The sequence below is a fragment of the Panthera uncia genome, chromosome B4, assembly GCF_023721935.1.
Source record: "Panthera uncia isolate 11264 chromosome B4, Puncia_PCG_1.0, whole genome shotgun sequence".
In the NCBI taxonomy this organism is placed as follows: domain Eukaryota; kingdom Metazoa; phylum Chordata; class Mammalia; order Carnivora; family Felidae; genus Panthera; species Panthera uncia.
The window spans coordinates 71,013,570-71,027,856 of record NC_064809.1 but is presented as its reverse complement, the minus strand read 5'-3'; the positions used below and the strand labels follow the sequence as shown (position 1 = coordinate 71,027,856).

At 32.8% G+C, this 14,287-nt stretch overlaps 1 protein-coding gene across 1 annotated transcript in view; it reads right to left on the bottom strand.

Annotated features, from left to right (window-relative positions):
* The window catches only part of ARID2 (AT-rich interaction domain 2), a 166,880-nt gene that overhangs the window by 70,254 nt on the left and 82,339 nt on the right, over positions 1-14,287 (bottom strand). The window contains exons 3-4 of the mRNA XM_049626673.1: positions 7,296-7,429; positions 2,598-2,816 (exon numbers count right to left, since the gene is read on the bottom strand). Of these exons, the coding sequence (XP_049482630.1) occupies positions 2,598-2,816; positions 7,296-7,429 (353 nt within the window). The remainder of the gene's footprint in view (positions 1-2,597; positions 2,817-7,295; positions 7,430-14,287) is intronic.

Below are 14,287 nucleotides of genomic sequence, written 5' to 3'. Positions count from 1 at the left end.
GTTTGGAATTCTCTCTCTCCCTCTTTCCCACTTGCGCTGTCTCTGTCTCCCTCAAAATAAACAAACTTAAAAAATTAAAAAAAAAAAAGGGAAGTGCTTTTATCAACCATGAGATTAATTCTTTAATGAAAGCTACTGCTTTTGGAACACAGAAAGAAAACTATATAGTGGCAATAGTTAACAGAAAAACTAGTTTTGTGAACATAATTCTTTAAAAAACAAAAGTAAGCATCCTTAATGGATATGTTGTGACCAGCATATACATTTTCTGTTGTAAAAAGATTTATTGAATCTTTGTATTCTTATTATGCCTTAGACCTAACATTTCCTTAATAGTGAGTTAAGCAAAAGTTTGTTAAGTATTTAGGTTAGAGTAAGAATTTTCACTTAAACATACTAAAAAGGATGAAGAATAAATTTTAACATAAGTTTATCAATTAATTTCAATATTGATAATAGGGTCATGAAGACATGACAGAATAGATGTGAAAGTTTTTAATAAGTAAATAAACTACAATGACCTAAGGAAGAATTTCATAAAATATCACACTTACATATAAAATAGCCACTTAATTAGAAAAATGAAGCCCACATACCACTAAAGAGAAATAAGGTTTTGTTTGTCCTGAAAAAACCTTATAAAGAAAAACTTCACTGGGAAAAGAATACTAGATGGAAATATAAGATGGGAAAATTACACTTTTTGTCAAATAGAATTTTTATTATATTCTTCAAACATACAAAAAATATAAACATTCTACATTTTCTAAAGGAAGTGTCATGTATATTTATCTCTTATTAAAATCCCATGCCCTAAAAATAAATCAAACTGCTCAAAAGCCTAACCAAATCAAATATATTCATAATCCTCAGAGATCTAATGTAAAATCACTGCTTTAAGTATAGTGTCTTCATAAAGTCCCCAAGTACTCTGAACTCTAAACTTCTGACTGTTGGTATGATAGCAATATTCCTTAAATATCATTTGCTAGATTATTAGTTTTTGATTGCTATACTGCATAAGATTAATAAAAGTGACTAAAAAATGCATGAAGATAAACTAGGTCTGAAGAATGTCAGACCTCAGTAAAGCAAAACTGGTAAGATAACTTTTATTGTATATACACATGTAATCCTATTCATTGATTAAATGGTCAAGATGTCACTAAAATTATTCTGGTTTGAGAATATTTTTTCTAAAAACTTCATTTTAAGGTTTCTAAATGTGAAAAATTTAAACTTTATTCCATTTAAATGCTGAAATGTCCTTAAAAGACCCAAACAAAATATTAGGAACCATAAAACATGAAAGTGAGACAGAAATCCACCAAATTTATATCTCCAAAGTTATAATTCAAACTGAGAAGTACTTTGTTCCTCCCTCATATAACCAACAAGACTTTCAGGCAGGGTAAAAAACTAATTTCACTTTTGTTTAAACATTTCAAAATTGCCTTCATACAACCTTAAGTACCTGACAAATTCTAAGGTATCCTACTACTTAGTCCCAAATAAAATTATGTTTGAAAAGTATACTACTTGACCCAATCAAATTGCAGAAAAATGAACTTATATGCAAATATGTTACTATTTAAGGATAAAAACAATAATAGTCACAAATCTATAAAATACTATAAGAAATTCTCTCTCAAACTGTGTCTACTGTGCTATACATAGTGCCGATATGATAAAATAATTTCAATATATCAATACCTTACCTTTTTTTTTTTTCCTCATGTATCTGAGTTGTTGGGAAAGACATTATGCAAAGTTTGGTCTTGAACAGCTGAGTCCCTTCCTGAGGGGATAAATTAAATCCCTCTCTCCATGTAACTATGTGCACCCAGAATTTCCTTTTGATTCATGCTATCTACCCTATTTGGGATTACCCCCATACCTTACCCATTAGTAGTATATACTGCTGGCAAAAGAGGTTACAATGGCATTCAAATAGAAGGAGGGTTGAGAAGAAAAAATTTTACATCAATAACATTCAGCCAACATAGATATTTTAAAAAGAAAAACCATGAGTGGAAAAATTTCGAAACATATTTTCTAAATCCCTATTAAACTACAATTAGAGAAATGAGCAATTTAGTCTTAAGAGTAACCTAGATTTACAGAACATATATAATTTAACTTATGAAAATCTTTGATGAGCAAATCCTGTAAGTAAAAAGGATATGGAATATTTGGTAACTCTTATTTTATTTAGGCAGCAAATTTAAATACATTGACTTAAACTTTTAACTAAAAATTATAACACACACTAAAAAAAAAAAAATTTTCTTGCAGGTCCCAGTCTTTTCTATCAGGATTCTGTATCAAACAATCTCCTAACATCAAGAAACCCATATTATTACTCTAAGAAAAACCCAGGATTTTTATTGCAAAAGTTCTAGTGAGGTAATTACTATTCAAATATTTAAAGTTAAAGAAACAAATATTCATTATCTTAAATAGCACATTTAATATAATAAAAGCAAATAAAGAATGCTATTATACTAGTAAAAAGTACTTTTCTCCTTAAAAACCTTCTTAAAAATCCCTAAGACCTTTATAGACTGATCATACAATAGGTTCAGCTTAAAACTTACTGTCGTCAAACACCCCGGCATTAGCAAGTAATAAAGTGATGATTTTAGGGTCTTTTTCGAGTTGCATGACGTGCTTGCTTTCATTTGATAGAAGAGTGCATACATTAATAGCAAAGTCCACTTCATTTGGGAGTCCAGATAACAGTGAAAGCACCAATTTATTATAATCATTTGGCGAATTGAAGTCCATAGATAGCCCATAACTTTGACGCAGATAATCTAAGACAAAAACAAAAACACCTTAAGTATATCAAGGATTAGAAACCATTGTGGTTAATATCTTGCAAATACAAGACAGAGGCTTGTTTTCTTTTATGAAATTTAAATTGAGTAGAAGGTTAAAGAGTTCAACTTTCTAAACTTAAGTGAAAATTACATTCTTCAAAAAGTATTAAAATACAAAAAATGTACTATATCCTCTTGGATATCATTACCAAATTATTATTGTATCATTATTTAAATTTACCTACTCTGTACTTTTTACTCCTGCACTTCAAGAATCTATTTCTGATTATACACTACTAACCCAGGGACACTGATTCTTTTGAAATTTTGACAATATCATGATTTTAGACACATTGTCTACCTTCTTTACCTAATTATAGGAGAATTATTACTTTTTTGGTCAGATTTATCACAATAATTAACACAGTAAAATTCATGCTTTTTAGTTCTATGAGTTTTGACAAATGAAGTCTTTTAACCACAACCACAATGAAGATACAGAATATTGCCACCACCCACAAAAGTTTCTTTATGCTCTTTTGCAGTTAAGCCCCTCTTCTAACCACAGACAACCACTGATCTTCTTTCTGTTCCTATACATTTTTATTTCAAAATTCCAAATAATTGGAATTATATAGTATGTAATCTTTTATGTCTGACTTCATTCATTTAGCAAAATGCTTTTGAGATTAATATCCATATGGAGGTATATATTAGTAGTCTGTTTTTAATGCTATAGTGTGGGCATAACACAATTTGTTTATTCATTCCCTAGTTGAATGACATTTGAACTGTTTTCAGTTTTTGGCACTTATGAATACAGTTGCTATAAACATTCACATATTCGTACAGAAATATTTTTTCACTTCTCTTGCATTGCTGGGCCATATATAAGTGTATGTTTAACTTGGTAAGAAACTGTGAAGCTGCTTCCAAAGTGGCTTATAACATCTTGCATTTCCAGAAGCAATCCACAGTCCTGTTGCTCTGCATCCCTGTCAGCATTTTAATAGCGTCAGTTTTAAATAATCTGAATGTGAGTTATTTATCAAGTATTTGTTTTATATTTTTTCCCAAACAGTGGCCTATCTTTTCAGTTTCTTAACAGTGTCTTTGAAGAGTGTAAGTTCTTCATTTTGATGAAGTGTGATTTATAACTTTTTACCTTTATGGTTCATGATTTTGTATCCTAAGAAATCTTTGCCTAATCCAAGGTAACTAAGATTTTCTGTAGGACAATTAATTCAAAACATCTTCAAAACTTTGAAGGTAGGAAAGATGGACTTACAGTAACATATAATCATAATATATAAGAAAATGTCAGTTTAGGCCTTGGTAGCTATGTCCTCAGACATATGCTCCAAATACATTTTCACATAAAGATATTAACTAGTTAATGGGAAGAGGTAAGAAAACAAGAAATAGAAAACTTCCAGATGAGACATTTCAGAAACACATGAATTTTTTAAAGGATTTTTTTTCAACCTTGCTAAACAGAATGCAAATAGAAATCTATTGTCATAACATGCCACAGAAGAAAATCATATAGGTAAGAAATTTCTTTATTTCCCACTGTAGACAGCTGAGGCAACACCTCTTCAATTCTAAAATATTCTAGGAATTTCTCCAATAATATAATAGCAAAGAAGGGCCACAACAGAGTTATAGATTACTATGACATATTCTTTACAATATTTAAAATCGAATAATACATTGTTTATTTTCTACAATCCTGATAAATGAAATTTCTAATAACAAGATAAACATAAAATCTGGAGAAAAGGTAACAAAACTTCTGTGAATATAGGAACAGATTAAGCTATTCCTGTCATACACTGGAATTGATGATGAGATGCCAAGTTTTAGGAATAGTTTTTAGCTTCCATGAAACTTTCAGGCAAATCTCTTGAATAGAAAAGAATTGGGAACCCAACTCAACATCTGTCACAGTCTTGTTTATGTGCTTTCAATATGACCTCAGAATTGTTGGCGTTTGCTACTGGACAATGACAGATGCTGACACTCAATTCTGTTCATCCTTACCTGAGTGACTTTGTCAAACACATCTCCAAATAAAATAAAATAAATAAATATGATATTAACAAAAGTCCTTTAATTGTATCAGGCTTGGTAAAGATTTCTAACATAATGTAGGAGAAAATGTTTCTAAGATTTTAAGATCTTCTCTCCCTTCCCTTCCCCAAGGAAATAGAATTTGAACAGCTATAATTTTATAATTGATATAGGATTAGAAATTTATTTTCAACATTCTTGACTCAAAGTTTACACAAACAGATCACTGCTGACAAACTTATAACAAGTGTAAGTAAAACTGCACTCCATATCAAATGTCCTAGGGCTATGGCCAATTGAAATTTCTTAATTCAAAATATTGTTTAAGAATAGCTTTTTTAAATATCAACAATTTAAGTGTCTCTAGATAAATATATTGATCCAAATACATTTGTCCAAACCTACATAGAAAGTACGGCCGTATGATCAAAGAGGTAGACACAAATCTTCTATAGGTTCTAACTAAAATTTCCTAGAGATTCTTAATCTACCAGTAGGTAATTTTAATTTGGTCTTTACTTAAAACACACCGATACACACACAAATTGACAGCTATGAAGCTTACTCTATTTACCTTAATGACACTTGAAAAGAACCTTAAAAGAATTTGTTTGTATAATGATAACTTTGTTAATTTTCAGAACACTGTCATAATGTTGCTATGCCTACTCCTAAAAACAACACCTTCAAATTCATAAATGCTGCCCTGAAATACTATCTCTTTTCAGTTTGAATTAGGTATGTTGTAGTTTGATGTTCCCTAGCGATTCTTACTTCCTTTCCTTTCCTGAGTCCCCAGTCTTGATTTTGTCAAATATGCTACATGTTACATAACTACTCAGATTCTACTTTTAAAAGAGACAACACATATATGACAGCATATCAGAAAGAAGTTATTTTAACGAAGTTAAGCAATTCTGTCATTCCCTTAACTTGTATAGATCTATCAATGGCTTTCACTAGGCTTCTGAAATACCAGAAATATTTCACATCTTTTTTTCTTGGGGTCATTAGTTTAACTAGGAAAGGAAAAAAAAGAAAAAGAAACACCAGATCCAGAAAAAAATTCATTTTAAACAAGAACAAAAGTAGAAATGGGTCAATACGGGTAGCTGTAAAAGCAGACACCAAACTCTATTTAAGTTACAAGAATGGACAGTTCTGCTATTGCTGTAATATAGGAACCACGCAGTTATATACAGTTGAAATGGTCTTAAAGGTCATTAATATAATGTCTCATTCAATGTAGGAATACCCTTTATAGTATCCTTGAATAAAATAGTGGTCATTAGCCCTTTTTAGGAATAGAGAGTATATTACCTAACAAGTCACCCCATTTTATCAGCTTAAAGTATTTTCAAGATTTTCTACATGGTGACTTAAAATATTCTCCTTTAAACTTGGCTCTTGAGGTAATTAACTACTTAATAAACATAAAGTGAGGTTTGGTTTGTACTCATCACCACCAAACCCTGCCCCCATTATACAAAAGCATCATAATGATGAAGCCTCTTCTAATAATGATCAGATTCTAGAAGATTCTGTGTCTTACTGAACAGGGAAGAAATACAGAGTGAAATTCAACATGAAAGAATATTAGAAAATAGATAATGGAAAATAAAATTAGTGATACTGACACAATGAGAGAGCTTAATGATTATCTACAAGAGACTGGGACTAGCACTAATGAAGAATAATAAATATCTAAAAAACTGTGTACTTTGTCAATAATATACCCTTGAAAAAAACATACCTCCTCTTTTTTTAGGCCAAATGTTGGTGACTGAAGAAAAGAGATGCTTCATCTCTTCAGAGTTCTTTTCCTAGTCATCACGGTCCCAACACCCAAACTCCAAATACTGGAACCCCCATCTACTCTGACTTAATAACCTCTTTCTTAGACTTTCAACCTGATTATTTCCAATTTGAGTCCTGCTCTTTTTAGCCGCAGATTCCTCTATAGCCATTTTAAGAATGACTTAAATGGAAAAAAAAAAAAAATCTTATCCTTGGTACCATGGAAAAAATTACATAGTTAGAAATATTTCTGAGGAATTCTGAGACTGGAAATTACAGTAATTGTAGAAAATCTAGTAGACGCTATCTGAGTATTCTTGGCCTTCCTAATCCTAGGAAGTTCTCATTTTGGTGACTATTCAGATTAAACTGACCATTAGTCGAAAAGGAAAAAAAAAAGGAAAAAACTTCACTTGAAAGTATGGGTATTTCCAATTCTGAAAATTCCTGCAACTAAAAATCTTATACAGCCTATTACAGAAAGGACCCTTATATCAATTAGATGTGGATCTTTGAAAGTTGCACATGCAAAGTAAAGGATTAATTCATTGGATGATGTCTATTTTCCTAATTCAAAACTGTACAATTTCCAATGATATTTACCTGATACACTGTGTTGCTGGTAATTGTAGGAAGATGGAATTGCACCAATAGGAAGCTGTGGCTTTGGATTGCCTGGTGGTACCTCATCATCATCCTCCCCAAAATGATGAACTTTCTCGTATTTTTCTAGGTAACTGAAATAGAAAAACACAGCAGAGTTTTACAAATAGGTTTACATCTTATTTTTTAACTCCTACCTACCACATGATCTGTTTTCCTTCCCTAGAGGCCCTAAATTAAAAAAAAAAAAAAAAAAAAAAAAGATACCACAAGCCTCTTAGATTAAACAGTCACATCAACTGTGATACTACAGACAAACTCAATGCAATGGTTCTAAAGTGCTTTTATATTTTCTCCCTGGTGCTCTAGTGGCTAGGATTAAAAAAAAAAAAAAAAAGTGTTTTTATATTTTCAGAAAAGACCACTCCACTACTCAAATAAAAATACAAAAGTAGGTAATATCAAAGGACAAACACATGTACATGAATGGGAGAACATATCATTTACCAATTAAAAAAAAAATTATCCACGGTCATTTAAAAGCCAAGAGAAAATGAGAAGATTCTCTAACCTTGGTCTCCCCTAACCTCACTCACCAGAGATAATCACTAACCAGGTTCATGTGGTTACTGGAGTATATTTTCTGTGCAAAATTTTATTTAACAGTATGTTTTAGAGATCTAAGTATGTCAATACATTAGTACCACTTCAGTTTTTTCTTAACAGCTGTATAATATTTGATCCTCTTCATATATCATAACCTAATTAGATCTCTAGTGATACATTTAGCTACTTTCAGTTTGTTTTCTGCTATTACAAATCATGCAGCAGGAATAAGCTTAATCTGTTTGAATTTTTTTTGTGCAAATTTGTTTGAATATTTTCCTCTAGATAGGCATTGGAAATGGTATGCCCATTCTAAATAAATTCCCATCTAAAAGTGATGGCCTAATATATTTTAACTAATTTATAAGATAGTTCCTGTATCCCCTGCTGTATTATCACTACTGGGTATGATTAATCCTCTTGATGTTAATTAGAATTAAATTTCCAAAATTCTCAATCTATCATCACCTACCAGTTTATAATAAGATTCCCAGGTAAGCTTTTAAAATGGGGAAACAATTGGTCAAACCCCTGCCAAATACAATGCTGCAGCTAACAAACTTGCTACTGTACTTCACAAATAAGGTGAACTGATTAATACAGTAACTTAAATTTACTACAGAAAAGTTCTAGATGTGACTATTTTATGGATCACCCCTTCTACCATTCCTGATCCAAGCAGATACTAAGTTCATTAGTAGACATTTTCAAAGTCCTGTAGCTACCAACCCTTTGCTTTTTAGTTACAGACAGCTGAGATGAGGAAGGGGATTATCCATGAAGATATAGGCTGATCTCAGAAGTATTATTTTGAGTACCAAAACTTAACTTTCAAGGTGGGATAAATGGAAACTATAATTTTACAAATATGAAACACGGAAAATCATTACCATTCCTTATTTTCCCCTTTCAGTCTTATAAGGCACAGTAATTCACATCTTTGAGCCTGAAAAGGAATTAAAATGTCCCTTCCCTTTCCTTCTAAGTTCCCCATATAAGCTCAATTTGAACAAGAACTCGTTCCTAGCTGGCAGTTTGATAACTAATGGATCCAACACTTTTCTGCTGGAGATACAGCCGACTAAAGCAGAGACGTGTGTGCAGATACAACCCTTGGGCATTGAGAAGAGTATGCAGCTGCACACATTTCACCCTGACCCTGGGGATGTCCGCGGCAGACAGATTTACAGTCTAAAAACATAAAACAAAAGGATGATTAAAAAGAAGCAGTCTCTCTCCAGGATAGACCCACAATGGACTTAAATAGGAATTTTTTTTTTTAATTTTTTTTTTCAACGTTTTTTATTTATTTTTGGGACAGAGAGAGACAGAGCATGAACGGGGGAGGGGCAGAGAGAGAGGGAGACACAGAATCGGAAACAGGCTCCAGGCTCCGAGCCATCAGCCCAGAGCCTGACGCGGGGCTCGAACTCACGGACCGCGAGATCGTAACCTGGCTGAAGTCGGACGCTCAACCGACTGCGCCACCCAGGCGCCCCTTAAATAGGAATTTTTAATGCAGATATCATAAAAAGAAGAGTATATATAAATTTAGACACAAACAGCTGCTCAAAAATTATGTGACATATTTTCTGCAAATGAAGGATTATCTACACTCAGGTAATAGTATTGATAGAGGTATTTTAGAGAGTATAGTCTTTCAGAATTGATTGAACTCGTTGTGGAATGGTTAAACACAAACTCAAATATCTTCATTAAATAATTTTTATCTAACTATAATCAAAATAACAATAAAGATGTAGAATTTTTTAAGTTTATTTTGAGAGAGAAAGAGAGAGAGAGAGCACAAGCAGGGGAAAGGCAGAGAGAGACGGAGAGAGAGAATCCAAGCAGGCTCGGCACAGAGCTCGATCCCGCCAATGACCTTGAGATTCCATGGGGCTCGATTCCATGAATTCTGAGATCATGACCTCAGCTGAAATCAAGAGTTGGATGCTCAACCAACTGAGCCACCCAGGCACCCCACAGACAAAGAATTTTAAGATCAAAATCTTCCATTAATATGTTTAAGATACTCTTTATAAATCTGTTATAACTGAACACAGCAGATTTGAAATTTGGGTTTGTTTTGTTTTTTTTATACCCAAACTGTGGTGCAAGCTAGGAGTGCCTGACAACAACACAAGCACTATATACTCATAATAAATGGTGTATTCTATACATAAAACCTTTTATGACTCAAATTTTCTTAAAATGTTAAAAATATGACCTCTGTCTGGTCCCTTGACACATTCCTCCAGATTCTTTATATAATTTCAATCCCCAAAAATCTGTGCTTTAGGCAAGTTGTTATGATTTTTGAAATTTTTATTTTCCTGGCTTGAGGGCCAGTACTTGTTCTCACTGTTATGATTAAATATTTCCAACTAAAACTCAACCTCTCTTAGTTCAACCAAGGTTTTGGCACCCAGTTTTGATCTCTTGTCTCTCACAATAAACAAGCACAAAGTCTTTTGGCTTTTCAAAGAGTTATATACTTCTAAAAAGTAAAAAGTAGTAACAGATAAGAGAAAGCTGCTAAAATACAGAGTTATATTTCAAAGTCTAAGTTTTCTAATTTAATTCTCTATCATGACTTAGAGCTTATACACTAACAGATATTTTGTGTTCACTCATTAAACTATAAATGCTAGACTGTACATTTCACTCTCTTTCTTCTCAAACTCAATGACATCACTTTGAATAGTTAATATATGAATCAAACCAGTATTTACAACATTTCTATGGTAATCTGCATAGCACACTACATATTTTGTTTAAGTTTATTTATTTATTTATTTTGAGAGACAGAGAGAGAGCACATGAGCTGAGGAGGGCCAGAGAGAGAGACAGAGTGAGAAAGAGAGGGAGAGAGAATCTCAAGCAGTCTCCACACTCAGTGCAGAGTGCCATGCAGGGCTTGAACTCATGAACCGTGAGATCATGCCCTGAGCAGAAATCGAGGGGGACACTTAAGCAACTGAGCCACCCAGGTGCCCATACACTACATATTTAACTCAAGACTGGTAAAATATTGGAATCCAGATAGGAAAAGATTCAACTGGGATGAGTTTTATCTTCTTTTTCTTCAACTTGGCATTAATTTATTTTATAGTAGATTCTATATCACAGGTTACAGACTCAGAAGAAGGCAAATATGAAAAATTGGCATGTAATACAGAAATTGTTTTAAATGGCACTGTTAATTAAAAGCCTTAATAAGTGTGACCAATCCCAATACAATGCAGGGGGTAGTGTTAAGAGTCCATTTAATATAGCATCAAATAAGAGCACCTAGGTGGCTCAGTCAGTTGAGTGTCCATCTCTTGATTTCATCTCAGGTTGTGATCCCAGGGTTGTGGGATTGAGCTGCGCCTTGAGCTCCATGCTAAGTGTGAATCCTGGTTAAAATTCTCTCTCTCTTTGTCTCTCCCCATTCTCTGCCCCTCTCTCCTGTTCCCACCCTCTCTCTCTTAAAAAACAAAAACAACAAAAAACCCCGCATCAAATAATATGCATGGCTTTATCATGAATGTGGGAAAATTTAACCTCTTGCAATGTTTGACAGATTAAGTACATTAAAAAAGTAAATTAGGTTTACAAGATTTGAGTATAATCGCCACTAAGATTGATTTATTAGACATACAATGATTTTCTTTTCAAAACTCCATGGAAATTATAAAACTGATATGTATCAATTCACACAGAAAATTATAGTAAATTTAAGATTAAATATTATATATGGCACATTCTTTAACCATAAAGCAATTCAAAGAAAGTTTTTTCTAAGAAGGAAATTAACCTCTTGGAAAATTAAAACTTTCATGACGTAAAATTCCAAACCTATATGCAATTATCTTCACAATCCTCTTCTAGATTATTTTAAAGCAATTCTCAGATATCATATAATTTCATCTGTACATATTTTGGTAGAGTTCTTGGAGATTAAAATCAACATTAACAACAACAATCAAGAAAAACTCTTGATTATTCTTGGATGAAGGAAAAAAATCAAATGGATATGATTAGGAACACTTCTATGTAACAATTTTTTGAAATGGTTTTAGTTAAAGATGACAGTTCAAGGACCCATAGTCATCTCTTCCCTTAAATCTAATTGCAATGACCTCTAAAGAATAAAAATAGAGGAATACAGCATTATTTGTAAGTTAATAACTTTTAGAATTTCTGGTCCATTAAAAGCAACTTCAAGGATCCACAAGACTAACTTGCAAAACATTTGAGAGAGTAATGTGATCTAGTGGAAAGTGGATGAGATCCTAGGCCAGAACACATAAAAGGCAAGTACAGTTTGGATTTCCTTCAACCACTAAGGGATTAATAGAAAGTGAAGGTGTGTCTGACAATGGGATCTAGAGACTGTCAATTATTTAAAAAGAACTTACAGAAAGGTGGGTTGAACTCAGTGGTTGTTCAGGGAGGCAAAGTCATTTATAAACTTCACCTTTGAGGTTCTTTGTCAAAATAAACCCAAAGACCCCAGGAGTGTGGGGCACCTATGAAAGGTACCAGCATGGAAAGACTGTCATTAAGTATCAACAGGTATTGGATCTCTACTGATGTGCTCTATAAATACACCAGGCACAAAATCAAGTGTGGTGGCTTTGGAAACCATAAAGGTAATGAAATTTCTTTGCCCAGGATTATTCTCCCAAAAAGGGGGCATGAAAGAGTAGATATGACAATGTAGAAGATAACCTGGGTAATGTAGAAGGCAAGCCTGAGAAACTGTTCCACATGTAAAAGAAAAGAACTTAATGAAACTCATGGATAAAAATGAGATATTTACAATAAACAGGAGACCAAACATAGATCAAAAAAACCCAAACAAACAAAACACCTGGTGGTCCTCCAGGAAAGACTAGAGTAAAGGGAACAGAAGTGATAATCACTGTCATCATAAAAGAATTTCTTTAGCTAAAATGTGTAATATGTACATCAAAAAGCTCCCTGGAGCTGGGATATGAGGGCACATGGTTCACCAGGCAAAATTAATGAAAAGGGAAAAACAATTAGACATAACCCGATAAAAGATTTAAGTTTCAAAGATAAAGATTACTAGAAGTATTCAGAATCACTGCCATTACCCAAAAGTTAATAGAACAGTCAACTAGACTTTGGCTTCTCTTCAAAATTAATTGTAGAAGATAATAAGCAAATATTAGAGTTCTGAGGAGGAAAGTTATTTCACAACAAATCCCTACCCAATCATGTTGTTCAACTAAGACAACAGAAATTCATTTTCATATATGTAAAGACTCAGAATAAAGCAATATAGCTCTTCAGGAAAAAACACACACCCACACACACACAAATAAGTACAATTGACCCCTGAGCAACAGAGGGGTTAGAGGCACCAATTCCCACACAGTCTAAATCTGCATTATAACTTCTGACTTCCCTCAAACTTAATTACTATAGCCCACTGACCAGAAGCCTCCCCGGTAACATAAACAATAAGTTGACACACATTTTGTATTTATGTTACATACTGTATTCCTATAATAACATAAGCTAAAGAAAATAATAAGGAAGAGGAAATACATATATAATACTGTATTGTACAAAAGATCCACATATAAGTGGACCTGTGCAGCTCAAATCACGTTGTCCAAGGGTTAACTACACTCTAATGGATAGATGAATCAAAATTAACAAATGGTTAAAAAACAATAGAGATGAATGATAACCTACACAGAAACTATTTAAGATATTAGTATCATTCATAACTATTATATTTCAAAAGAGAATTCAAATGCCATTGGTAATTATGAAAGGAGAACCTAAAAAATGTAAAACTATTAAAATAATTTGAAAAAATATGCCTGATACAAAGTTTAAGAACTTGAAAAGAGAAAGAAGCAGTGATAGAAAACATAATACTGTTTATACACAATACATTTATACAGAATAAGTGAAAAAGAATAAGTGAAAAGCCTCCATTTATTTTCATAGTTAAATTTTCATAGTTAAAATTAAGGAAAATATGTTCTTTGCTGTGTTTCTCATTTTTTTTCAAGTGTTTAACAGCATAATTAAAATCAGACTAATTACTGGGGTGCCTGGGTGGCTCAGTCGGTTAGGGGTCTAACTCTTGGTTTCGGCTCAGGTCATGATCGCATGGTTTGTGAAACTGAGCCTGCATCAGTGGATGGCACAGAGCCTGCTTGGGATTCTCTCTCTTCCTTTCTCTGCTCCTCCCTCACTTGTCCTCTCTCTCTCTCTCTCAAAATAAATAAATAAACTTAAAAAAAAAACTGTTAGCAATCCAAATATTCATTAATGGTAGTATAAATAAAAACACTGTGGCACGTTCATGCAGTGAAGTATTATATGGCAATGAAAATTAGTAAGCTAACATGGAT